General features: G+C 38.7%; 1 protein-coding gene across 4 annotated transcripts in view; it reads left to right on the forward strand.

Annotated features, from left to right (window-relative positions):
- PDE4D (phosphodiesterase 4D) overlaps window positions 1-27,127 on the forward strand; it is a 354,607-nt gene that overhangs the window by 280,162 nt on the left and 47,318 nt on the right. For all 4 annotated transcript variants that reach the window (XM_054651719.2, XM_054651720.2, XM_077171319.1 and 1 more), the window contains exon 6: window positions 26,847-26,959. In XM_054651719.2, the coding sequence (XP_054507694.1) occupies window positions 26,847-26,959 (113 nt within the window). The remainder of the gene's footprint in view (window positions 1-26,846; window positions 26,960-27,127) is intronic.

Genomic DNA, 27,127 nt, shown 5'->3' on the forward strand with positions numbered 1-27,127 from the left:
GGTAAAAATAAAAAGTTTCCTTTCTTAATTGCAATAAGCAAGGTAGGATTTTATCCAAGCGAGTAAATTTAGTGACTATATTGCTTACTGCTATACTAAAAAAATGTGAATGAAATCAAGAGCATATTACAGAAGTGACTATTGGATTAGCAAGCATTTAAAAATTCCCCTTGTACAAAGTACGTCATATGCTAATAACTTAGTGCATATACTATAAGAACTATTGACTAATCAGTCTTTAATTTAAGGAGTGCAAAGATGACTAGAATAGAAAGCCTAGGAAGAAGTCCGTGCCATGGAAATGAAGGAGAAAATCAAGCAAGAGTTTCAAAACCTGGAAAGCTGAGCTACCTAAATGTTATCAGCAGGATTTGGGAAGGTCCAACAGATGACGGTAGGCAGCTAATGAGAAAGGAAACAGTATTTGGTTTGGGAGGAGTCTTTAATGTTGTTGTTATCATTATTGTAGATGTGGTTGGTTTTGCTATTAATACTACTAGGTTTGAGCTCTGCTTTTCAAAAGGAAAATGAAAAAACAGAATTTGTAGGTTGATTCTTTTAAATTGGATTGCAGCTAATACAAGCAATGGCAAATGCTACCTGACCCTCACATTGTGTTTTGTATTCTGCCCTTTCTCTGCCCTGTATGTATGTATGACCTATTTCAGCATTTCAGCTGCAGAAATACATTTCTTCTCTTCTGGCTTCCCTTTTTTTTCTATTTTTTGTTTTTTGTTTAGTGGGTTTGGGGGTGAATCTCAAAATATTTTCTACATATCAGATATAATATAAAAAGAATTTGAATCTCATCAAATTTCATCTCATGAATCTCATCACAATCTGATCTCTTTGTCTGAATCTCATCATGCTTCATGCAATCTTCAACTCTGAAAACCTATCACATAAAGGAGGTGAGCAAAGAAATGTTAGCCCTACAGCCATATATGTTTTTGCAGTTCAAGGGTTCAAGGGGATATTCTCAAAGAGCAAGCAGCTGACGTAGTATGCTTATGCCTTTCACATGGGAAAACAACAGTGCAGTGTTTAAACCATGTAGATATCATGTGCTTCTGCACGTGATTTCATTGTAAATGTATGTAAGCATGTTACCTATCAGCCACAGATATTCACTGTATGACATTGTAAAACCAAAGCCTGTTTGCCTTGCTTCTGCTGATTCTCACAAACGATGAAAATCTGATAAAATCTGACAGTTTTTGCTTTGCTGAGTAAAATCTGAAACTGCAGCACCAATTAGTCTTTTACAACACTTTTGCCACACTTTTCTTTGGTCTAGTGCACTTCCACTCTCCTTGCAGATTTATATTCCCTTGACTTCTGTTTTGTGTTTGGTTTATTTCTTCCCTAGAAGGTAGGAGTGACTGTAAGATATGATGCAATGAAAAACCATGGTGTGGGTAGTTACTAGGGAGAAAAAGGCTCCTTGTAGCCTCAGTATGCACTCCAAAAGAGAAGGGCACAATTCTGTTCCACAAATACTATGGTCTAAACATGCAAGACAGAGTTGATGCTCAAAGGAATAAATATTGCTTCAACAAATAATATATTTGTGGTAAAACCAGTGGCCAGTTCTACTTTGAAAACACTTTTCTCCAAAAAAAAAGCTAGTCTTCTCTATAAAAAAGGGCTATAAAATTGCTCATAATTTCCAAGATTGGATTCCATTTCTTGTTGGTTGTTGAAGATTGGTTGTTAAAATAAATAGATATTTCTACTTCTTAGTATACATAAATTTATTCATATGTATTTATTTTTGAAAACTGTATGCATTGATGGTTCTGTGAGATGTCAGTTCTGCAAACATTATTTCCAATCACAGCTCAATCCTGCAGAGCTGAATTATAAAACACCTACTATGGTCACATTACCTTTGGAAAATAAAAAATATTTACATAAGTATTCTAAAGACTAAAATTCCATAGAATAAAATCAAAATATAATAAATTTTTTCTTTAAAAATATAGTTCTTTCAAAGTAACAATTCCAGCAGTCAAAAATACACCATTAAAAAAAAATCCATCTTTCTCATAATAAAATGTAATTAATATAATTTTTTATGCTTGTTCAGCAAGTTGGTGGAAAAGGCAGATTACCATTCTACTGTCTGAGTTACTGACTAGCTCCTCATCTGGCAGTGCTTAGACAAGGTTATTTGGAAGCTAGTGTTAATATTTCAGTGCAGGGAAAGAGCTTCCCTAGTGCATTCTCAGGCAGCCTTGTGAATGAGGAGGACTACAAGACGTTTAAATATCTCTCAGCCTGTTCTGTTTAGTGAGCAGACACCAACAGAAATGAAGAAGTACAGTGTGACTTTCATCCACCAGAATAAATGCTCAGTGTTAGTAAATCCCCTGGCTAAGGCCCACAGTCTCACAGATTCATGGCTAGCACATTAAAGCTGGTTTACCTATGATCAGATCTCTAGCATCAGTAGCAACATAGCTTTAAATAAAATTATCACATATATGAAGACCATACTAGCCACTTTCCTTTCCACAAGATTGCTTCTAGAAGTTCTGAAACTTGTCTCCGTGTTGTGTTACTGGTTGTGTTGCTGGAGAATGGACAGTGACCAAGTGATAGTCAGGATCATTAGCAAAGGCTTTAGTCTATGCAACCAGCACAGTAAACTGAAGTGTGAGTTTTTCATAGAAAAGATTGTTCCTCACATCTAATGCTGAATTGTGAATTGGTTTAGCAGAGGAATAGGACTCAGAAATAATGTTCTTGACTTTGTTAACTTCATACAATTGTTGGCTGTTCTGTTGGCTGTTCTGTTGGCTGAGGCCGGAAAGAGAAATTGTCCTTTAAAGGGGCAGGGAAGGGCAGAAGGGCTTCTGCTTCCTGTATTCTTCTGTAAAGGGTTTCTCCATGGAGAGAATGTTATTCATGATATGAACACTATTTCTATCTGGCCATTTTTCAAGGCTTCGATTTTTGCTTAATGCCATTACGGAAAATCCTGTAATATGAAAACATGGCTTCAGTGTTACTAACACTTTGGAAATGTGTTATTAATTCCTATGAAGTGGAAATGTTAGCACAACAGATTGTAGTCCACTCCAGCTGTAAATGGGAATGGAATTTCAAGGCTACTCCTAAGGCAAAGAACATGGATCAGTGGTTGTCATTGTGCATGAGTCTGTTATGTGGATTTATCACAAATACCCAGCAAAAAATTATGTTTGAGGAAATCAATATCCTCTGGTTACTAATTCGGGGGGGGGGGGGGGATGAAACTTGGCTTCTAATTTTTAAATTGCTTTACTTTCAATTTAATGTATTGTTATGCCATCTTGAAACACTGTACATATTTACTTTGTATAGGTAGTTACCTGCCAGTTCAGTATTCTACTACTTTCATATTGGACTCAAAATCATTAAAACTTTCTTTTTTAAAATATACTAATAAGAAGAATAAATTTTAAAATTTTATTTACTCCCATAAGTGCACAAAGAACTTCATATGGTGTAGGAATCATCTTGGCTGCTATATTGATGATCTTAAATGGAGTCTACATCCTAGACAAATTAAAAGTCTTATCTCATTTGAAAGAGTTACACAATCAGAATTTTTTTATAAGCTTAATCTCAGAATCCTCCAAATAACTTCTGAATTTCTTCTGACATCTATACATAAGCAAAGACAAATACATTATTTTCTTAGAGCTAGAAACTCTTGGGCTCACAGGCAGTATCAATGGACTTCTGCCATAAAACTCCACATTCAGAGCTGGTACTTCCACTGGATCTTAAAACCATTGCATTCAATATAAACAGAATTCAGGGAAAATTGAATTCCTAGATTCTGTCATTGACCATTATGCATGAATCTTAACCATTTTTTAATGAGTGGAAATCTGGGTTTCGTTTCACTCATTTCTCAGTTACTGCTCTTGGTTTGACTGTCCAGTCTGGAATTGAAGTAACAACCTCAGTGAGTAGGATTTGATTACATTACTTCAGGCCTGGCTAAGATTTTACTTAACTGTTTTTGTTTCTCTTTCTCTGTATTTTCACCTCACTAAAAAGGTGGTATGGATCATAGCAGTCCTCTCACAACTCACCACTTAGTAGTATTATAGTTCTTTTCATTGAAAAAGGTGATGGCCGGTTGGTATTTGCACCTTTATTGCTGTGTCTGGAAGAGTGACGACAACAGCAGTCCAATTTTAAAAATTAAGGAATTTAGTCATGGCTTTAGGGAGCTGTCTGTAAATGGATTAAGCCTGGTTGCCTCAAACCATTTTTGACAGTTTTTTCAGTCTTTTAAGCAAAGGCCAACTGTAGCTTAATCCTGTTGATGCAGCAGAACGGTTTTATAACACATCTGACCTTCTGAAGAAGAATCACTATTTTGAAGAACACAGATATAGGACAGGGTCTGTTTTTCTATTTCTTCCCTTACATTGTCTTCATTCTTGTAAGAGACAGCTGCCACCATGATTAAGAATAATATATGACTATCAGATTAAGAAAATGCTGCTAAATTTCCACTCCTTTCTCTTCTAATTCGACCTTTCTGAGCCTATTAATTTCTGTGGAAATTACTCACTTCCTGTAATTGAAAAAGAAAAAAAAGCATCTGAAATGAGTGATATGCTTACTAGCAGAAAAGGAATATGTACAATTTCTATATGCTTTTTCTATCTCATTATCTGTGCATAAACATCCACTTGAAGAAAAGCTTTCTAAAACAGAAGTAACGTTTGTGAAGTGCAGATATTACAATGAAAAAAGCACCTCAGAGTGTGTCTACTGCTCTGTCAATGTGTTATGCTTTGCCTCTGCAAGTCCATCAAAGTGCCACTTCCCACTTTGTGAGCTGAAGTCATACATATGACCAGCAGCTGTATTTTGAAAAGTAATGGAGTTTCAAGTATATTTGCTAGGACTGAACATTTGGCTCTCACTTTTGGGTGGGTGGGAGTGCTAATGATTCATTATGTTCACAGTACATCAGTTGCATACTGTTTGCTAAAATGTATCTGACTGTAAAATCAGGAACAATCCAGGAATTGGTATTACTATGTAAAAAACCTGTGGCTTAAATGCTGCTAATACATTTCATTCAAAGGGTAATTTTGCTTTACATTCAAGGAAATTAACTGGCATAATATTATAAAATTGAGTTTGTTGGATTTTGTACATGTGAGTATATATAGAATATGTTGGGGAGGTATAAACATGACATAAAGTGTTGTTTAAAGTGTTGTGAGTAAAGGTTTGGACAGGAGAAGAAAGCACGTAAGAACAGACATTTTGGGACATTTATAGCAACAGCTGATAAGGATACCTGACAATCAGCCAAGCCACATGTTATGAGGTGCACACCAGACTGACACACTAAATGGATGCTGCAGATTTCAGTGTAAGTCCTGTAAGACTTGATGTCATCATGCCAGTCTCACAAACTAATCACCATCCTCCTCTCCCACAGTTTCTTCACCAGTTCAGGCTTGGAATGTGTTTTATCTCATAAATTCTCTGAAGTTCTTTTTCCCTTTTGTTTTCCACAACATAGAGTCAGCAGTTTGATGCAGTATCCTGCCTGCAGCCTTGACATCTCAGCTGCCACTCACCCTTCTCAATGCCTGTTCTTTCCACACAGTTTTCCCAGCATCATCTTGAACGTTCAGGCATTGCATCCCTATAGCTTAAATACACCCTATGGAATGTCAGTTGTCAAACCCCATCATCCATGGTGCTGAAATAGCCATATGGTGCCAGGTGCTTCTCATCCTCCTGCTGCTGTAGTTAGGTGGGACGCTCTTGAAAACAGAGATGCTAGGTGTGACAGGACACCACCATGGAAGAGGAAAGACAGCCGCTGGCGGGGGGTCTTAGACGCTTCGGCTGCAAACCGCATTGTTCAAGCCTTCAGTGCCTTCAGGAAAGCAACTTTTCCCCTGTCTCTCGGCTGAGCTGCTCCCCGCGGTGCCGGCCGCCCGGAGCTCCCCCGGCCCGCCGCCTGCTCATCCCGCGCTGCCCGGCGCCTCTCGGCCGATGGCGGGACGAGAGCAGGGTAACCCGAGCACGGAAACGCGGCTCGTCCGGCGCAGGGCGCTGCCGGGGCCAGGGCTGGACGGGGCTCGGCCGGCCGGAGGGCACGGCCCGGGGGGCTGCGGCAGGCGGTGGCAGTGACGGTAGCAGGGGCTGCTCCGCGCCGCTCCTGCGCCGCTCCTGACCGGGCTGTGCCCGGTGACATTCCCAGCAGGACACACACAGCCGGAGCTCTGCCACCGACGCGGCCCGCCGCTGGAGCCGAGTTCTTAGGTGTCTTATCTTCTTACCTTATCTTCTTTCTTATCCAGCCTGGCCCTGAACACTTTCAGGAGCGGGGCATCCACTTTCCTGGGCAACCTGTTCCAGTGCTTCACCATCCTGACAGTAAAGAATTTCTTTCTGACATCTGATGCAAACCTCTCTCCTTTCTGTTTAAAGCTATGCTTGCCCATATAAAATGCACCTCTTCAACGCTCTTGCAAGTTGCCTTTATGTAAACAAAAGGCACAATAAGGTCTCTTTTCAGGCTGAACAATCCCAATTCCCTTAGCCTTTCATAGTTAGTTGGATTTGTGAAGGAGAGGATTTAGATGCTTCTCTAAATTTGTGTTTTGATGAGGAAGAAAACAAGGTCTCTTAATTGGAATCACCTTAAAAATACACTGTGGTAGTAACTGATATACTTTCATAAAATGTAGAAATAATTTTGTATTTCCTTGTATAAGAATTATTGAATTAACTCCTCTAATTCCTCAATATCCCTATAAAAACATAAAAAAATCATAAACAACTTCTCTATAAAGTGTCAAATCAAAATCAGATGTCAGATGTGCTTTTCAACCTACAAATAAATCTCAGCATGCCTTATTCAACCCCATCAAATTTGTAACTGTTCTGTTTAGTCTTCTTTGGCTTTATTCCTTTTTTTGTTGTTTGATATTTCTAGTGTCTCTACTTCTTAATACATGCTTAAAAATTGGCTTCAAATGAGACAGCATCAGTAGGATGACATTTTTTCTGGTTTAGGCTTTAGTTATACACTGCACATGAGATACATGTGGGGATACATGTACCTTTCTAAAGATCTTGCAAGTCTGTGCAATGAGTGAGAATTCTGTTCTTCAAGTCCTAGAGCCATAAATTAGGGTGCTTCACAGCAATAGTGTCAGGAAAGAGTCAAATCTCCCTTGTCTAGAACATTAACATGTGATTAAAGCAACTCCTTTAGTCCTATATCTAGAAGTCAGCAATCTGCTTAGAGGATCTTCTAACTCTGTGTGCCTTTCCCTCTGTTGACTTTGGACATGTCACTGTGATCTCTGAAAATCCCCCTGCTAGCAATGTGAAACAGTTCCCATTCTCAGATTTAAAAGCAGATACTTTATGAGACAGTCTAGAAAACAGCTGAAAGAGACAGTGTGTGCCTAACTGTGGCACTCTGTAACTGGATTATAACTGAATGCTGCTTAAATTGGCTAGCTTTTTGTAGCCTTATGGATGTAGACACAAATTCACTTAAATGAAACACTTTTAAACTAATTTCCCAGAGAGCAGTGGTTGCCCTGAAATGAGAATGCCCCTGTTTGCTGAGTACACATCAACCACTGTAAAACACTCTCAGCTTGCTTAGCTCCTATTTAATTTTCCTAGTTACTTTTATAGTTTTCTTCAGCCTAAGCCTATACATCATATATCTGATACTGTGTATTAATATCATATCTATTTGCTCGGTAATCCATAAAAAAGAGAATTATGCATTAAAGAGAGAGAGAGAGAGAGAGAGAAAGTGAGAATTTACAGTGATACTTTCTGTATTTCTCCAAAGAGATTTTCCAAATCCCTTTAATGACAAATTTCCTTCATTTAGATACTGTGCTTCATGAAATAACTTGGCTAAGGACAATGCAAATGGTATTACCTGTAGTCCTTTATTTGGTGCTTGACCTGAATTCATTCACCATATAAAATCCTTAGACTATATCAGAACTATTTAAATGTACTTGTAAAAGGAGCTTTATTGTAATTGAGCTGTCCTTGAAATAAGTTGAGTGACTCTATCTTGAATTGTAACATTTACAATGTGAATTATTGAATTAAATAGCTGTTATCATTAGATTAGTTATCTAGTAGTTGTTATTATTATAAATATTCATTAGTATATTTTATCTTTCACATTTCTGATAAATTTGCTTAAAACATCATAATGAAGAACTTTATTATTGTCAATATCATAAAGGTATAAGATCTACAAGAATTGGAAGTAGTTCTGTTTGCATCACTTCATGTAATAAAATTTACATTATTAATACACAAGCAGTATGTATGTAATAAAGACACGAGTCAGAGAAGGAGAGGTCTGACTGTGTTTCCCAGGACTAGCCATCCAGCACTGATGTATTTTACAAAATATCAGTTCTTTCTTGTGCTCTTTCTCAGTCCAGCCTGAGCTGTTTTGTGAAGTGGTTGCCATTCTGCACAGTGCCCATGGCACAGTCACAGCTTCAGGGAAGCTTGCACAGATGTCTTGCAACTGATGCCTCTTGCAAGCATCCTGGATATTCTCATGCTGCAATACCTCTGGTATCAATGATGTTTTGAAAGACAACAACACAATAGTGTTTTGCTACCTTTCAGAATCAGAATCTTAGAAGAACACTCAATTTTTCCTAAAGGATTAACACTTCTAGATTTACTTGTTTTTAAAAAAAGAAAATACTGTGAAAGAAAATTGATGATATAGTCATCTTTGGAAAATAATGAGCACATATATAATTTCTGTATATTTTGCCCCTCACCACTTCTGTCCTGTGCAGCTTTTTAAATCTAGAACAGAGTTAACACTTAACATGAGCATCCTGGAAGATTTCATTTTAAATCTGGATGTTGACTATTTATCCTCTGTTACATAATCAGAGGTAGGAAGGCAGTAACAGAAGCAGTCCACACAACTGGACCTTCTATGTGAAAAAGTCAAAATACTAAGGGTGTTGGGCTGACATATTTTTGTCACCTGGTTATAACTTGCAGTGTCAGGACTAACTCATTCCAGCTAAAGTCTGAAAAACAGTAAATATTTTAGTATTGGAAGAATTTACTAGTTGCGGGTAATCAACTTTTTAACATAGGATTTTTCAGTATCTCTGAAGAGTCCACACTCTGATGTTCTTGATTGTTAGCATCACTGATTTAATAACAAGAGAAGTGTCCTTTTTTGTTGTCAGTACCACTGTACCAGTAAGCAGCTCCAGACCTGGATGAGGGCTTGTACTTATAAGCTATAGCTGCTGGTCTGTGTCTCAAAGAGGTTTTTATTATTATTAGAATGTAAAGGAAGAAGGTTATAGATGGGTAGATTCAAAAGAAAGGAATGATGGAACTATGAAGAAAAAATTCACTTTGATGGCATTATTTGGTGTGAGAGGTGGTTGATGCAAAACAGCAGCAGTCTTCATTTTGGCAGTTTTAAATACATAATAGCAACTGGAACATAGGGGCATACCCTATATACCAGTCAGGATGGTATAGCCTTGCTAAGATATAGACAAGACCCTGCATGTGTGAAACTGCAGTAGAACTGCAAATCCCACAGTTTAAAGGAGAAGGGACCAGATAAGTAATGTCTCAGGACTGAGTCAGGAATGAGATCTAAAGACAGCTGGTAAAGTATTTAAACCCTAATGCAAATGGCTAATTTTTGGCATATTAAAAAAGAAGTAGCCATAGGAGGGGTGTTATGAATTATGTGAACATACAGAGACTGAGCTAGTTAGGGAGATCAGGTCTATATTAATGTTTTCACAAAGTTTCAAAACTGCTCTGTTATCTATTTTCTTGGTGAAAGTTATGACCAAGGTCATGCCAATTGCCAGATCCTGCTGCCATGAAGCACCTGCTGGGTATAGTCTTACTCAAGCCCTGAAATTGTTTCTAAGAAGTATCTAATAAACATGTTTCTTTGTACCTTAATGATGCTTTTGTTACTTTTACTGGAATTGCATTGATGTTTACAGGTCTCCTACTGATCAGGTTAACACATGTAATAGCTCATAAGAGGAGCTATTTATTTTCTACATTTGCCTGTGCAAGCCTGAGCTATTAGGTTCTGCAAATCGATGCTAACAAAATGAAAAGAAAAAGCAATAGGCTTTAAAGCATAAAGTTACACTTAATCAATATAAACAATAAAATCTAGAGTCTTTTGGGCAATATTTTGAGAAAAATTAGAAAGGCCATGCCTCATAGTTAGCCAGGAGTACAATTTAAAGTTCTTTAAAGTTTTTGTTGACTTTGTTTAAAGATAATAATGGAGAGAGCTGTGCTCTTATTAAATAGCTCTGACTTTGAATTCAAGGAAATTCTAAGAATAAAACTGCATGTTTAATGTTTGTTTGTGACTTCTGATAGTTAAATGCAGGAATTCCTTGTAAATCATTATGGGTTTTTCATAATTTCCAAAAAGAGAAATAATAGCTAAATGGGGTATGAAATAAAAGCAAAATATACAGGTTATGTAAGCATATTCAGAGAAATAATGAAATAGCTCAGGAAATGTTCAACAATAAAAAAACATTAGGCATCCATGAAGGTTGTTATAGAGAGTTTTTTAAAGGTCATGCTTGCGTTTAACTTGGTGATAAAAGAATAAACTACTTTTCCTAGGTACTTTATCTGAACATCAACAACACAGCTGGAAAAATACCATAAAATCAATAGCATCCTTTTGTCTCGTTGACATTATGTGCATAGAGCTACATTAACTGTACCAAAAATATCCCTTTTGTGTCAATGAGTTCCAACAGACAAAGAAGAAGAAAGAAATTAATATGCTGCCACTTACAGAGTAATAGCTTAAAAATAATAACCATCTTGCCCTGGGTACAGCATTTAATTTAATTTTATTTTATTGGAAAGAAACAGTCCTTTCTTGTGGACTTCGAACAAAAATGCCTCACTTTTCTACCTATACCTTGTTTTCTTCAGGCCTGACATCATACTGCAAGATGACATCACTGAAAAGCCCAAATTTAAATTTTATGTGCTTTACATTTGTTTACATTTCAACTTGGCATTCTCTTTGAAGTCTATTGACATCTATTATCCCTTACTCTTTCAACCTTCTTACCAGAGGATGTTGGCTGACATTATTATTTACCTCATTAGTGTTGTAATAGTTGTTATGGGATTCCAAATTTTAATTATATTGTAGTATGCACTGCTCTGTTAGGAATCTTTCACACAATGAAGGAGGTACCACATGGAATCAGAAAAGTACATTTGCTGTATATTTTATCTTTGTTTAATTATAGTCTGACTGACAAATAAAAAAATATCCTTCTGGAAAAAGATTATTTGAGCATCACCTGGCTGGAGTGCAGGAACTTGAAGAATACTTTATATTTCTTTGGTGAGAATTTATACTTCAGTCTTTCATCAAAAAAAAAAATTAAATCATGGAAGGTAATTAATTTTTAAAGGATATTCATAATTGAGGCAAAGGGGACATGAATGTTAAAATTGGCTACACACTATTCATGGATGTTCATGGGGATTTGCAATTAATGTTCAAGTAAAGGAGTCTTATATAGACAATGCTCTTGGGTATTGTGGGATTTTTGGGGGATGGTGCTGTGCAGGGCCAGTAGTGGATTCTTTCTGCTCAGCTTATTCTGTGCTTCTGTGATTCTGATTTAGAAAGACATGGCAGGACAGACTGAATTTACGTGTGCAGATGCTCAGTGATAAACAACTTTCTGGTCTCAAATCTTTAAATGAAATTGTGGAGCACAGCTTTTTCTTCTTAACATCTCACCACTGACTACTTTAATGCACTTTGCTGCCACAGATGTTGTGAATTTGGGTGAGTGATTCTGACTGTTTATGCATATTAGAGACTTTCATAGAGTGTCCTTACACCGTCTATTTAAAGTGATTAAGAATGCCAATCTAGGAAGGCTGTGAAGTACTTCTCAATAGGTTTTTGCCAAGTAGAGCAGGGCAGTGAAATCCTTTGTACTTTATATGTAGGGAGTATAAACCTTTATATGTAGGGAGTATAAACATATGTCTATGTAAAAAGCAGAAAGAAAGCAAAGTAAGAAAATTATAAATTCAGTGCTGAATTCTGGGAGCAACTTAGAGCTATTGAAGACATTAACTGAATTATTTGCATCTAAAATAGTAAACAGAAGTAATCAAAATTATTTTAAATTATTAATAAGCCAAAACTGCTCTCATTTATCTTAAAATAGGAGAGAAAATATGAGTCAAGAGAAAATTAACCTTAGTCTTTTTTAGAACATCACCAAGTGTGAGGATCTAAGGAGATACCCCATTGCTGCACTCATCTGTGGGAATAATGATGTCAGATACAGAGGTACTGAGCTCACCATGACAACCTTTTCCTTTTGGGTAACAGTTGTCTGTAAATTTCCACAATAATTTCAACTATGAGCTATTAATCACATGGAATGTGCTTTAGGTATGTATTAGGACTGAATCATTTGGGAATTTGTTGTAGGATGATAAAAGTTTCTATTTCCAGCTACATAAATCAGGACTAGTTTCAGTAGGTAGGAGGTTCATTTGCGATGGATTAGGTGAATACAATCCCTGGTTCCAAGAAACACATTTGTTTTGGGCTTGTCCTTTCTGTTGAGTAGTGTGCTCTTATCCCCATCCAAAAGTTTATACCCATTTAGTGACATATTGTGAGATATCATTTTATATTTAAATATTTTTAAAAATGTAGCAAACATTAGGAATTTTGCTGAAATAAGTTTAACCTATTTTTGGTGGAATGATAATTTAGAATTTAAAAGAAATATGACAAAACTGTCTGATTTCTGGCACTCCAAATTTCTCCATGGAACAACAGAGAGAAAAATTCCTTTAGGAATGTACTTCCTTCAGCATATTCCTCCTCTGTCACATTGTGGCTGTTGCATGGATGCCCAAACATCTCAGGACTTCTGTTGTGTGGATGATGTTTGAAAATATTATCAGCTGATGTCCTTTCCTTCCTAGTAATAAGTTTCATTTTCTGACAGAGTTAATTACACAGCCCTCCTTATCATGTTAAACAATGTGGCAACAATGTGGGGTTTTTTTGGTTTGCCCAAACTTTGCTTTTTTTATTCAGATCTGATGCAGGACTCATGGCTGATGACTGTATTGTAAACCACTAATTGTATTTGTACCAACAAATCGTGACCTTTGTTAGCACACAGCCACCCACAAGTATACCAAATTCCACCTGAATGCTAGGGAGATTGCATTTCTTCTCACATTCTCTTTCATCGTGAATTTCTTCTTCCACCTAACTGCTTTGCTAATAGCAAAATTTTTCTTATGATAAGCAAGAAAATCTTATATTTTTAGCTTTGCTTCCCGAGCAGACTCAAACAGAAACTTCCTATATTTTTATTTATTGCAGCAGATATAAATGGAACTCTTGCTCCCTTCCCAAGCGTAACATTTTGCTCTTTTGGGTACACTTAGGACTGTCATTCAAGTATCACAGCCCCTGGTGGTGCAGTGTTATGGAACACTTGAGTTAGATATGTCTTTTTTTTCTCTGAGAGCTTGCTATCACTACTATATTAACTTTAGCTGCAAGTCATATTTTGCCCCAAAATTATTCTCATGCAATTGGTGATGCAAGTCAAATTGTGACCCAAAATTATTCTTGTTGTATGAAGAAAAAATTTTGAAGATTTTGAAGATAACAGGGTAACTGAGAATCATTTTTAATCAGATTACTTCTAGATAACTGTTTTTCTTAGGTGGAATCCTAAGTTGAATTTCAGAGATCTGACTTCTGATCACAGTTGTGGATAAGCAAGGTAGATGGTATAGATTTCATAACTTATTTTCCCCCTCTGTGCCTCTCTTTCAGAATACAGGTACTTTAGTTTGTGGACTGTGTCATAATCCAGTGTTCTTAATGCAAGTAAGAATCAGAAGAGACTTGAAATTCAGTTTTTTAACTTCTTTAGCATTACTATAGTATGTATGTTTAATCCATTTTAAACCAACTAGTGACCAAACTTCTGTAGAAATATACAAGTCCATGAAAAAAACTATGTTTATTTGATTTTTTCATGCAATGTAATTAATATTTCCCATTGCCTCACTTTATTTCTCTATAGTAAAACAAGAAGTCATTAGACTGATAGGCACCATAAATTTAGATAAACTGAATATTCAGCTGTTATTCTGGCTTGCAAAAAGCTATACTGATAACACCTGTGAGCAGATGAATGCTACTCTTATGTGAAATCTTACTCTAAAACATTGAGTATTTCTTCCACTTGATCTTCATCTGTAAGAGATTATAGAATTTTTGGCTGGGTTCTTGTCATGTGATGATACTCTACATGTTAATGATGGGGAGCTGGAAGGCATGATGAAGATGCTTGCCAAGAATAATTGGCTTCTACTGTGTGGAGCAGCTCAAATATTGTGTTACAGTATGCAATTTGGGTGTGCATATTGTCTGTAGTGCAAAGCATTTCATTAATCTGCAACAGCAAGCTGAGCTTCCTTTGGGCTGTCTCCTTACATATTTATTGAGCAAGCTACATGCAGCACTTGAGAAAAGATTGTCATTTCCAGGTATGGTCAGAGTTCTCTTTGGAATATAAAGAAATTAATCCTAGTCTTCTTCTTTCAATTTTTTTTTCCTAATGGCTGTCATATTCTGCTAATTATTCTTGTGGCTTTCTATTAAATCTAAAAACTTTGCTGGCACATGGAGGTGGATGGCAAGAGTAGTTTTGGAGCTCTCTGTGGGCTGGTAAAAGAATTGTTATATCCTTATATACATGCTATTTATTAAACTTTAGCAGTGTTCTCAAAAGCAGGCTTCTGCCATTTCAGATTTGTCATCTGTAACATATGGAGACATTGGAGTTCTTTGGTCAGTTGAATCATCTGTCTTGTTTTCTTGTATCCAAACACTTTTTATGTGCTTCTCCTACTCTTTATCTGTACATATTCCTTTAGACTCTGCTCTGATATTTTTCTTCAGCTTGAAGGGATGGGAAAGATTGAAGGTGCATTTCTCCTCATCCTCAAGGGAAAGCCCAAACATTTTAAATTACTTAGGTCTTTACCTATCCATAGTCAAAGCAAGGATCATCTGAATTCTAGAAGAAGTTATGAGCTGTCCTCAGAATTTTACAGGACAGAATTTCTATAGGAATAATTCAGGTTGGACAGGGCTCTAAACAAACCGGTCCAGTTTATGATGTCTTTGTTCATTGCAAGAAGTTTGGACTAGACAACCTTTAAAAGGTCCCTGCCAACTTGAACTGCTCCATGATTCTATGAAACTATGAAGCATTGCTGGCAGGAGGTAAAAAATATTCAACTTTAGGACTTTTAGGTGCATGTGGCTCACTTCATTGAATCATCGCAGAGAAGAAAATAATTTATCTGATTTTATACACAGCACATACCTTCCTGCTGTGAGCTCAGCAGCACACAGTCCAGCACGGCCTCATCCTGTGGCTCTTCATGTTAGACACAATAGGGTGGCCCAAGCTGCAGTTCACCAGTGCCTGTGCCTGGCAAGCAAGGCCAGCAGCACTCAACCAAGCTTAGGGACTGCTATTTATCTTTGAGAAAAAAATGCTGTGTTGACAATGAACTGTTTGAAGGTTTGTGGTAATATGAGGTAACTATGTAGATTATGTAAAACCCTCATTTTTGCCTTTCACATTTCATTACCTTGACCACTTGTCCAAACTCGCTGGAACACATAGCTTGTCCTGTTTGCTGGACTAACTTTACAGACTTATCTTCTTTCTCCTTAGTTTGAATTAATTTGTATAAACAAATGCAAGCTACAGGCCACATCCTCACCTACAGTAAATCAGTATGCCAATATTAAAATCTGATGTCTACCTATTGTCTAAGATATAGCCATTTATTTTTCCATGATTTCCTTTGCAGAGATGTACTGTTTTTAGAGGACAAGGTGTTAAAATTATACATCTGCATACAAAACATTCTTCTTGCCTTAAAAAAAGAGTGACCTTTACACTGTACCAGATGGAATTTAAATCAGAACACTCTTCCACATTTAAGGTTAAAACAGATTGTGAAACCCATTAAGTAATCAAGAGTCACACCAATAGTTGTGTCACAGAGGTTAAGAGAATTTACCTGATAATCAAAGCCTGATTCAAAGTTTCTTATGGCAGAATATTCAGCTACTTGTTCTAGCTTGCTATGTGCTTATTTCTAATGAACACACATTTCTTTAAAAATAATCAGGTTTTAATTGATTCTGGTCACTTGCAGTGTTTCTCAGGACTCAGAATTGCGCCCAATCCTGTTCAATATCTTTATTGATTATCTGAATTAGGGGATTGAGTGTAGCCTCAATAAGTTTGGGGACCACATCATGTTGGATGGTAGTATTGGAAGGCTTTAGAGAGGGGTTTGGGGATGTGAGATAGATGGGCTGAAACTGACAATATGAAGTTCAACAAGGCCCAGTGCTGGGTCCTGCCCTTGGGTCACAACAGCCCCAGGCAGTGCCACAGACTGGGGCAGAGTGGCTGGAAAGGACCTGGGGGTGCTGGTGACAGCAGCTGAACAGGAGCCAGGCTGTGCCCAGGTGGCCAAGAAGGCCAATGGCATCCTGGCCTGGATCAGCAATGCTGTGGCCAGCAGGGCCAGGGCAGGGATTGTCCCCCTGTGCTGGGCACTGCTGAGGCCACATCTCAAGAGGTCAAAAAAGAAAACACAACCACCACTGTCATTTTACAACCTCTATTCATCACTCCTTCTATCACTCCTGGCAACTCTGGAGTGACACCAGTGAAATTCTGGTTTGTTGCAGTCAGTGGGAGTTATGCACAAAAATTCATTTGAGCTGTGGTTTTAGCTGCTATTCTTTTCCTGTTGAAAAGTTTTATTATCTAATGACTATTATCTATTTATAACATTTTCCTTCTTGGAAAATTCATTGTCTCATTCTGGAGTCTTACCAAATTGAGCACCTCTTCTTGTTTTATAGCTAATCTCATTCTTTTTCAATCAGCTCCTTTATTCCTCATTGAATTTCATTGTCTACCACAATGACTTCCAAAACAATCAAAGCAAATGTTCATCATAACTATATTTGGTATTTTTTAACTCCTCATATCAGGGACTTCCCTCTAGCAGGTACAATAAGCTTGATGTGCATGATGCTGAACACCAGTGCCCACCAAACCTGATCTATCACTCCTTCTCTCAACTGGACCAGGAGAGAAAGAATAACAAAAGGGTCACAGGTTGAGATAAGGCCAGAAAGAGATTATTCACTGGTTACCATCACAGGCAAAACAGACTTGACTTAGGAAAATTAGTTTAATTTATTAACAATCAGATCAAAGTAATGAGAATTAAAACTCAAATATTAACATCTCAAAATTTTAAAATCACCCTTCCACCTTGTCCCCTACTTTCTCTGCTTAACTCTGTTCCCAGTTTCCTCTACCTCTTCCCCTCCAGTGTTGCAGGGGAGTGGGTAATGGAGGTTATGGTTAGTTCATCACACATTGTTTCTGTCACTGCTTCTTCCTCAAGATGTGACTCCTTCACCTGCTCCATCATGGGGTATATCCCACTGGAGACAGTTCTCTGTGTGCTTCCCCAGCGTGAGCCCTTCCCACTGACTGCAGTTCTTCACAAACTGCTCCAGCTTTGCTTCCACAGGCTGCAGTCCATCAGGTGCCCCACAGAGTCACAGGTCCCTGCCAGGACCTTACTCCAGCACAGTTTTCCTGTGGGGTCACAGCTGACTTCCAGGCATCCAGCTGCTCCAGCATGGGTCTCCCCCATGGGCTGCAGCTGCCTCCCCATGTCTGCACCAGGGGCTGCAGGGAAATCTCAGCTCCAGCACCTGGAGCACTTCCTGCTCTTCCTTCTGCACTGACCTTGGTGTCTTCAGGGCTGCTTCTGTCACATATCCTCACCTTTTCTGGCCACAATTTGCTTCTGCACAATAACTTTTTTCCTCTTAAATACATTATCCCAGAGGTATTTGCCATGGTCACTGACAGACTCAGCCTTGGCCCGTGGTGGATCCATTCTCAAGTTGTCTGGCACTGCTTAATAATATAGTTTAAAAATTCTATGTATCTTATTTTCCAATATTTGCATTTTAACTGATGACTGATGACATTTAAAATGCTTATGCTTCCCTAAAAAATTTGAAAGATTTATATTTCTCTTGGGTGAACTGATTTCACCAGCAACATGTAGAGGAGCTCTGCTCCAGTCAGCTGCTGATGCTCTAATTCTTCAGGAGAAAAGTGGTGTTGGCCCCCAGATCTCAGAACAGTTTATTTTGTTTTTAAAATGCAGTTTCTGGAAATGTTGAAGTCCACACATGAATTTTGTTACTGGGACCAAAACTGTTACTTTTTTTTTTCCTTCTTTACAAAAAAGCTTTTGATAACTTCCATGGTTCAGTTTTGTGTTTTGTATGTTAGATCATGTTACTTGGGTTGGTTTTTTTAATTTCTGTTTTGATTTTTACATATTATGTTCTTTGTCTTTTATATTCTCCTGTGGTTTGACAAAAAGTAAAATGAGAAGAAAAATTATACTTGCAGGTCTATAAGGGGAGAAACTTCCTATTTATCCATATTGGAAGAACATTAACAGAAAAAAAAACTAGGGGAGAAGACCCTGAATTTTAATGGATTTATACCATCTAATCCTGAATATGTCTCTTGAGTACTACTAAAATAATGTTTTGAATATATTTATAAGTAGTTATGCAAAAACCAAGGAGATTATGAAAGTATTTATGACAATAGTAAAAGTTTTGTTAGAATTACCTAACCAAAACAAGGCTTTATGCACCATCCTAGTCTTATACTTGTAAGCAAAAGGATTATTCACTTCTTCAGCACTGTCACAGAGAAGTATGGAATTTTACAAGAGATGGAGGACATGATCTGCACATTTTGTAGAGTGAGTCTGATTCAGCACATATTCACCGGGAAAAATCTGAGAAGAGTATCCATTCAGAAAAGAAATTTTACACATTTATATTTAGTTATTTTTATTTCTTGTTTTCATCATAATGTCCATACCAATATATACGAAAAGGGCTCTTCAGCAAGATCCTGATGGGAACTGTGTAATATCCTTTGATCCCCAAAGACTACTACAGAATTGCAAACATGACAGCATCACCATTTGAGCCACACACTCTTTTACAAAAATGGCTTTTATTTTCTCAATTGCTAATTTAATCACAGAATGGTGGAAACTGAAAGGGACTTCTGCAGGCCACATAGTCCAATCCCCCTGCTTAGGCAGTGCCAGCTGTAGCTGGTTGCTTAAATTAAGTCCTGATTACTTTTGAAGATTTACAAGCATAGAGACTCCACAGAACAACCTGTGCCGGTGTTCAGTCACCCTCACAGGGAAAGTTTTGCAATGTTCAGAGGGAACATCCTGTTGTTTAGTTCATGCCTGTTGCCTCTGATTTTGTTCCACTTTGAAAACCTTTCACTTTTCTCATTATGTTGAATCAACAGCAGTATCCTTCTTGGAAAGAAACTGGCTTACAGCTACAGGGGAAACTGATTTGAGGATATACCCTTTCCACTAGAAGAAATATTTTTTCTAGGATACAAAAATAGGACAAGAAAGCAACTTGAGCAATGAATCCATTATTGAACTCCTTGTCCACAAGAGAATAGAATTGACACAATTCCCTCATAACTTTTGAGAGAAAAAGAAATTTAAAAAAGAAACAGACCTGTTCTCAAAATTAAGTTTTTTTCATGAAAAAAGCAATAAAATTACATTAAAAGGACATTTTGCTACTTGAGCTACTTGAAAATCAAAAGCTTCCCCTTTTTGCTTCATTTTGGGCAAGGTTGATTGTTTGATGAAAAGGCTTAATTCTTTTCTTCAGTGAGTAAATGACAGTGGTCCTTCTAGCAAATTCTTACAGGCAGTGGAGTAAGGAATGTGTTAGTACTATGCCAAATTGGTCAGAGAGGAAAGGAGCACTGGGTAGGGATGAGTGGTAACAGAAGAACCTTCATTTGGCTTTTCTGGATATTTGATAATAGGAAAGAGTGGATTTAAACATTCACACTGCAAAATTTTGGTGTGCTTTGTCATTGAGGCAGTAAATTATTTAAAAATACTCTCTGTACTGAATGCATGTTTTCCTGCTTGGCTTCAACTGAAAACACTTTTTTTTAAAATATTCTGCCTTACTATGGCATCTCAGGACTGTTTGTTTAGATGAATTTGCAAATACTTCATACAGAAATTCTTCTAGACTTTGGGGCAAATTATATCAGTATAAGTAACTTTGTTTCAGACCTTTTTTTCAAGAAATACACAAAACGTTTACAGAAAAAAATAAAGCCAGCACAAGTTAGCAGTCTCAGACAGAGAAACTGAACCATATAGTGAGAGCCTAATGATCCAGTTCTTTATTTAAAGGAATCAGAAGTATTTTATTTACTTGAAACTATCTGTTTTAGGCCTGTTTCAAGAGCCCAGTAAGTTCTTCCTGGATATCTGCAGTATTCCTGTTACCTGGTCTCATAACAAAATAAACACATACTTTTTATGCCCTTGACATAGAGTCTTAGTACACAGAGATACTGGTTACATGAGATATTTGGCTTGTTCTAAGACCATGAGAGGAATAAAATCTGTTTCAGGAATAAAAATTTCTGTTTTTCTAGATCCTCATTTAATGCGTGTTTTGTTTGTACAATTCTTTATGCACTTCTTTTTTATTATGTAACTATAATCAAGTATTTTGACAAGTTAAGCATAACTGGAATTTATCATTTTCCTCCTATTGTACCCTGAAAGTTTCTACCTTCTCTGTTCAAGGAGATAAGGCAGTTTTCACAGCCTAAGGGTAGTGCTACTTATATAAAGCAGTATATCCTTGTCATTTGGACTGTCTCTGTATGTGTAAGGCTACTAACATGTACAAGGAATTTTTCTTTGAGAAGAAACTTGAAGATATTCCTAGCATAGAAAAAATGAGTGTTATGAGTGGGATCTTAAAAGCACTTGATGAGAAACCTGCTGCAGCTGAGTGGTTTTCTCAGATGCTCACTCTAAAATCTGATCAATGGTATTGGTTTGCTTGTGAATGTAGAGAGATGTGCACAAATTCATAGATGTTCCACAAAAATATCTTTCATAATTACATTTTATCAACAGTAACACATGTGAACACTCCACAAAAATGACATTTTGAGTCACAATATGTGTGATTTTTCTCAGTAGATATAAAAAAAATAAGCTGCAAGAAAATGGATGCTATTTCTGTTCTGAATAAAAGCTAACATGGCTATTATTAATAGAAACTATCAATATTGACTAAATATATCAGTCACTTCAATTTTAGGCTATCAGTTAAGTCTCTAAGTAAGAACATCCTCATTTACAGAAGAAATTATTGATTTGAACCTCTGAGGATTTTATTGAAATGGTAGCTGTAAGAGAAACTGAAAAGTCTTGGTTCTGCAATTCTGTTGCTCCAAACTTCAAGCAGTAGGCTGAAGAACAAAAAGATGGACAGAAAATTTGGAGGTAACGTCCAGGGTCTGAATCTCACAGTAGATCATAGAATCATAAAATGATTTGGGTTGGAAGATCATCTACTTCTAAACCCCCTGCCACTGGCAAGGCCATTTTTTTTTCTGCCAGACCAGATTGCTCAGAGCTCCATCCAACCTGGCTTTAAACACTTCCAGGGATGAGGCATCCACAGCTTTTCTGAGCAACCTGTTCCAGTGCCTCACCACCCCTGCAGTAAAGATCTCCTCCCAATACCTAATCTCAATCTGCTTTCTTTCAGTTTGAAGCCATCCCCCTTTGTCCTGTCACTACATACACATGCAAAAAGTCTATCTCCATCTTCCCTGACGGTTCCCTTCAGGCACTGGAAAACCACAATTAGGTCACCCCAAAGCCTTCTCTTTTCCAGGTAAAATTATGCCAATGCAATCTTTCCTCATAGGAGAGGTGCTCCATCCCTCTGATCATGCTTGTGGTCTCCTCTGGACTTGTTCATGCAGTTCCATGTCCTTCCTCTGCTGGGAGCCCAGAACTGATGCAGCACTGCAGGCGGGGTCTCACCAGCCACCAGCACCCCCAAGTCCTTCTGGGCAGGGCTGCTCTGGATCTGTTCATCCCCAGCCTGTGTTGATACCAGGTATTACCTCAAACCAGATGCAGAACAAGCACTTGGGCTATTAAATACCATGGAGTTCCCACAGGCCACATGTTCCCAGCTTGTCCAGGTTCCTTTGGATGACATCCCATCCTTCAGGTGTGTCAACGGCACCACTCAGCTTGGGGTCATCTGCAAATCTGCTGACGGTGTACTCGATCCCTTCGTCTACATCACTGATGAAGATATTAAATAACTCTGGTCCCAACAAAGACCCCTGAAGGCACCACCTGTCAGTGATGTCCATTGGTATTCTGAGTCCTTGGCCACAACCCTCCAGATGTGACCATCCAACCAATTTATTTTCCATCTAGTAGTTCACTTGTCCAATTCACCTCTCTCCAATTTAGAGAGTAGGATGTCGTGAGGGACCATGTCAAAGAATTTACAGAAGTCCAGGACATCCACAGCCCTTCCCTTGTCCACTGATGCAGCCAGTCCACTACAAAAGGCCACTGGGTTGGTCAGGCAGGATTTATGCTTGGTGAAGCTGTGCTGGTCTCTCGAATCACCTCCCTCTCCTCCATATGCCTTAGCACAGCTTCTAGGAGGATTTGTTCTGTGATCTTCCCAGGCACAGAAGTAACCCTGACAGGTCAGTAGTTCCCAGGGTACTCTTTCTACCCTTTTTAAAGATGGGCACAATGTACCATCTTTTTCACTCACAAAGGACTTCTCACCTGACTGCCATGACTTCTCAAATATCACGGAGAGTGGCTTGGTAACTATATCAGCCATTTAGCTGAAGACTGGGATGTATCCCATTAGGTCCCATAGACTTGTCTATGTTAGGGGTCCTTAGGTGTTCACAAAGGTGATCTTCCCTTACAATGGCTTTGCTATCCCAGTCTCCATCTCTCTGTCCTCTCAAGAGGTGTGCAAAGAGAGAAATAAAGACTGTGACAAAGATTTGTCTAGTACCTCAGCTTTCTTTTAATCTCTTGTTACCAGTTTATTTTTAGCATTGTTTATCAGGGGGTGCACACCTTCTTTGACTTTCCTTTCCTAGTTAGACCTTCCATTCATTTAGAATAGCCTGGAGGTTTTCAGAGCTTCTTCCAGCAACCTGCAGCTCCAAAAGACAGTACACATGCCAAGACTCTCTGGATCACATCACTGCTTGGCAGAGTTCTTGTCTTGCCTCCAAGACACTCCCATTTTAAGGCAAGTTGTCAGAGCCCTTCACTATGTGCTTGCTGAGTCAACTCTTTTCCAGGATCTTTTTGCGTCACTTAGATAATCTCAATAATTATCTAATTAGACAACAATCAGACAATAATGAAGAATCTGTACTTATTTTTTGATTTTGCTGTTTTGAAATTCATTAAAATACTACAAAGATTAGTGCAAATACACTTGGGTGCTTTTCTACTTGAGTGGAAAAGTATAATATTGCTTTTTGTTCTCCAGGAGTAGCAGAATAACGTGTATGAAAATCATGACAAACCATTACGTAAAGTGGACATTCTACATAAGTATTGCCATATAGAAATTTTTTCCCTTCAAAAGTTTTGAACAGAAATTGTTCCCAAATAACCATGTGAGTTAAAGTGCAGCCATCTATGGCGGTGTGTTAGGCACTGTTCTAAGAATCAAGTCTTTTATAAACACAGACAGTAGAACACTCTTTAAAAAAATAGCTGTGCAGTGCCAAATGATTATGGTAGAGCTTTTTCTTTCTGTTAGCCTTTCATTCGTTGTTTTGGTTTTTTTTTTTCTATGTACCATATTGAAAGCTACATATATTGGAATTGCCTGTAATCTGTAAACTGAAAAGAGAACACTTGCTGTCACTTCCTTTTTTCTAAAAGCATATACAAAATAACATGCAAATTCTTAAAGCAGTTGTTGTTAAAATGTTCTCTTCCTCATATTAGAGTCTAATGAGACATAAAAGAACCTTTGACATTTCAAGATGCCTCTCATTTATGGAAGTTAATCTGTTTTAAGACTTCATCATCTGGGTGGGAAATCTTGATCATGTGTCTATCATGTGTCTAAAACAAAAAAACCCAATTGGTACATCAGTCCTGGATCTAATTACAGGGTGCTATCTTAGAGGTAACAGAGAAGTCAGAAACAGTGTTGTGAGGCTCTCAAAGCTGCACAGTTGATAATTATTCTTTTATTCGTAGCTTAGTGGCACCGGAGTGTTATACTTGAAAAGCTGTTAACCTCAACATTTTCCACCACATTGTATAACAACAAAAGTGTGGGCCAAATTTAGAGCTTTGGTACTGTTCAGGAAAAAGCTTTCCTACGGTTGTTCTGCCCTTCAGAACTGCAGGTGTGCTTGTTTGATGGGTACTTTGCCATCATTTAGAAAACCTTTTATTTCCATGTAAGATTGGTCTGACAGCTCTGGGTTCTAAGAATTGTCAGGAGGTGCCAAGTCCAGCAAGTCTTAAGCCTAGCACTGGCCATCAGAATTTTACTGAGCCTGAGTGGTCAGTCGGGTCCCCACGGCAGTCACAGACTCTTGAAGTGTGGCAGTCTGAAGTGAGAGATTGTGAGAAGCAACCTGAGGGTGAGGTACTTGTGAGTGATGGATTCTGCTTTCTAATGTGCTTTGAGATGTACTGGTAAGGTAAATAATAGATAAAGATTCCTGAATGTAAGGTGCCATTGGTAATGTATATATTTTTGCTAAGTAAATAGCAAACTGAACATTTTATTAGTTTTACCTGAATATTGTTTCCCTTGAGTTTATTTTGTGGTTTTCATACTTCTACATACTATCTTAAATATTAGAAGGGGTGTTAAGAAGGAAGATCTTGTTAAGAAAAAAATGGTTCCCAGTATCTGATTTTCAAGAATTGCTATTTGGCAGACTTCAGGCTAGCAGGAAAATAACATCATACAAATTTGTTTTACTATATTCAAGAACTAGTGATCTGTGATGTGTGTTGCATTATAGACCATCATGGATTCTCTTTCAATAGATAAACAGGCTGGAAATCCTGATTTTATTGGCCAGGGAATTCCTTTGGATGAGACAGCATTTGTAGTAAGTATGCATCTGAATGACAGAGTTTACTATTTAATGGGAAGGCTTTTTGTTGAGTGTTGGTTAATGTGTTTACTGAAGTGGCAAACACTGAAAAATTTTCATTAAATGGTTCTGCCAATTAATCTCAATTCAAACTTCTTCCTGTGTTACTATTTTTCAGATGATAGTGAACTTTATTCAAAATTGTAGGGTGTTTTTGCAATAGCCACAAGTATGTGAAGTTTAAAAGTTGTGAGGGAACTTGAAGTTTCTGAGCATGTACTCAGAAACATAAAAAGATACAGGTCTAGCATCCTCAGGATGTTGTACAGTAATGTACTGAGCTATTTGGCAGTAGTCCATGCTGGGATGTTTTATTTGAAAAGGAGTTTTAGTTAATTTCTTTTCCTGATTTTTGCTTGTCTGACATTTTGAAAATATGGTTAATTTGATGTAAAACAACTTAAGAGAGATGTTATAGATGTGAAACAAGTCAAGGGAGATGTTATAGATGTCCATAACCAGCCCATCGAGGAAACATTTCTCTGCCTTGGAGGAATGTTTGCATGTAGCTGATCTATGTGTCCATGCCAACAGTTTCAAAACTTGATGTATCAGATACACGGCTTGCAAGATGAGATACCTGGGCTAAAACTCACTCAGCTCTGAGTTCAATGTGGAGAAGCATTCTTGCCTTCAGATCTACATTAAAATAAAAAATAGCCAGGCTTAGGTGAGGCTTGCACTCTTTATATAGGATTATTTTTCTAAAATTATTTGCATACAGACAGATTTCCTGTTGTTGGGGAGTTATTGAAGAAGGGTATGTCTTCCTGTCTGTAACTGAAACTTCTGCAAGACAGTTAGTTCCAATTGAATATTTAGCAATTTTTGTAAAATCATGGTCATTTCCCATATTGTGTTCCTATGCCCAGTTCCAAAACCTTTCCTTCGGTTCTTTTGTGCTTACAGCCAACATGCAGTACTTTGTGCTGCTCTAGCACACACACACACACACACACACACACACAGACTCTGGGTTAGAACAAATACGACTGCAGTTTTTTGAGCACTCCTTTGACAGCTGGCGCTTCGGCGGGCCGGCGTGGTTCGGAGCACTCACATGTGCTCTTACACCTTCCCCCCCCCTTCTATAAAGGTTACCCTGCAGATTTCCGATGGTGCCGCGGTCGGTAGGTAAGAGAAGGACGGGGAGGACGGCTCAGCGCTCCTGCCGGCGGGGACTGGGTGCCTGTGGGTGCCTGGGCAGCCGAGCCCCGCGCTCTGCGCGCCGTCCCTGCCCCGCCGCGGGGCCGGGGCGCGGAGCGGAGCCGGAGCCTCCGTCAGGGGGCGGCGCTGCGGGCGGCAGCGGCCCCGGGCGGCGAGGAGCGGAGGCCAGGGGCGAGCCCCGCAGGACCAAAGTTACTTGTCCGTGCCGCCCCGGTGTCTCCTCAGAGCGGAGGGGCAGCGCCGCTGCCCGCAGAATGAGGGAGCAGCGCCCGTGTCCGGGCTCCGGGCGGCGCAGGATGGGCGCGCTGGCGCTCCCCGTGAGCCCTGTGACACGCTTGAGAACTGAGCGCGCCTTTTTCTGTCTTTTCGCAGAGGAGGCCTACCAAAAACTGGCTAGCGAGACCATGGAGGAGCTGGACTGGTGCCTGGACCAGCTGGAGACCCTGCAGACCAGGCACTCCGTCAGCGAAATGGCCTCGAACAAGGTAGGAGCCCGCGGGCTCGGCCCCGCCGCCCCCCTCCCCCCGGAGCGCGGGCCGGGGTCGCGGCAGCCGGGGCTGCGCTGGGTCGGGGGCGGCCGGAGGGGCCATGGCGCTGCAGCGGCTCCGGACGGAGAAACTTGACCTGGGCAAGCAGTGTCCAAACGTAGGTTT

The sequence above is a fragment of the Agelaius phoeniceus genome, chromosome Z, assembly GCF_051311805.1.
Source record: "Agelaius phoeniceus isolate bAgePho1 chromosome Z, bAgePho1.hap1, whole genome shotgun sequence".
Classification (NCBI taxonomy): Eukaryota; Metazoa; Chordata; class Aves; order Passeriformes; family Icteridae; genus Agelaius; species Agelaius phoeniceus.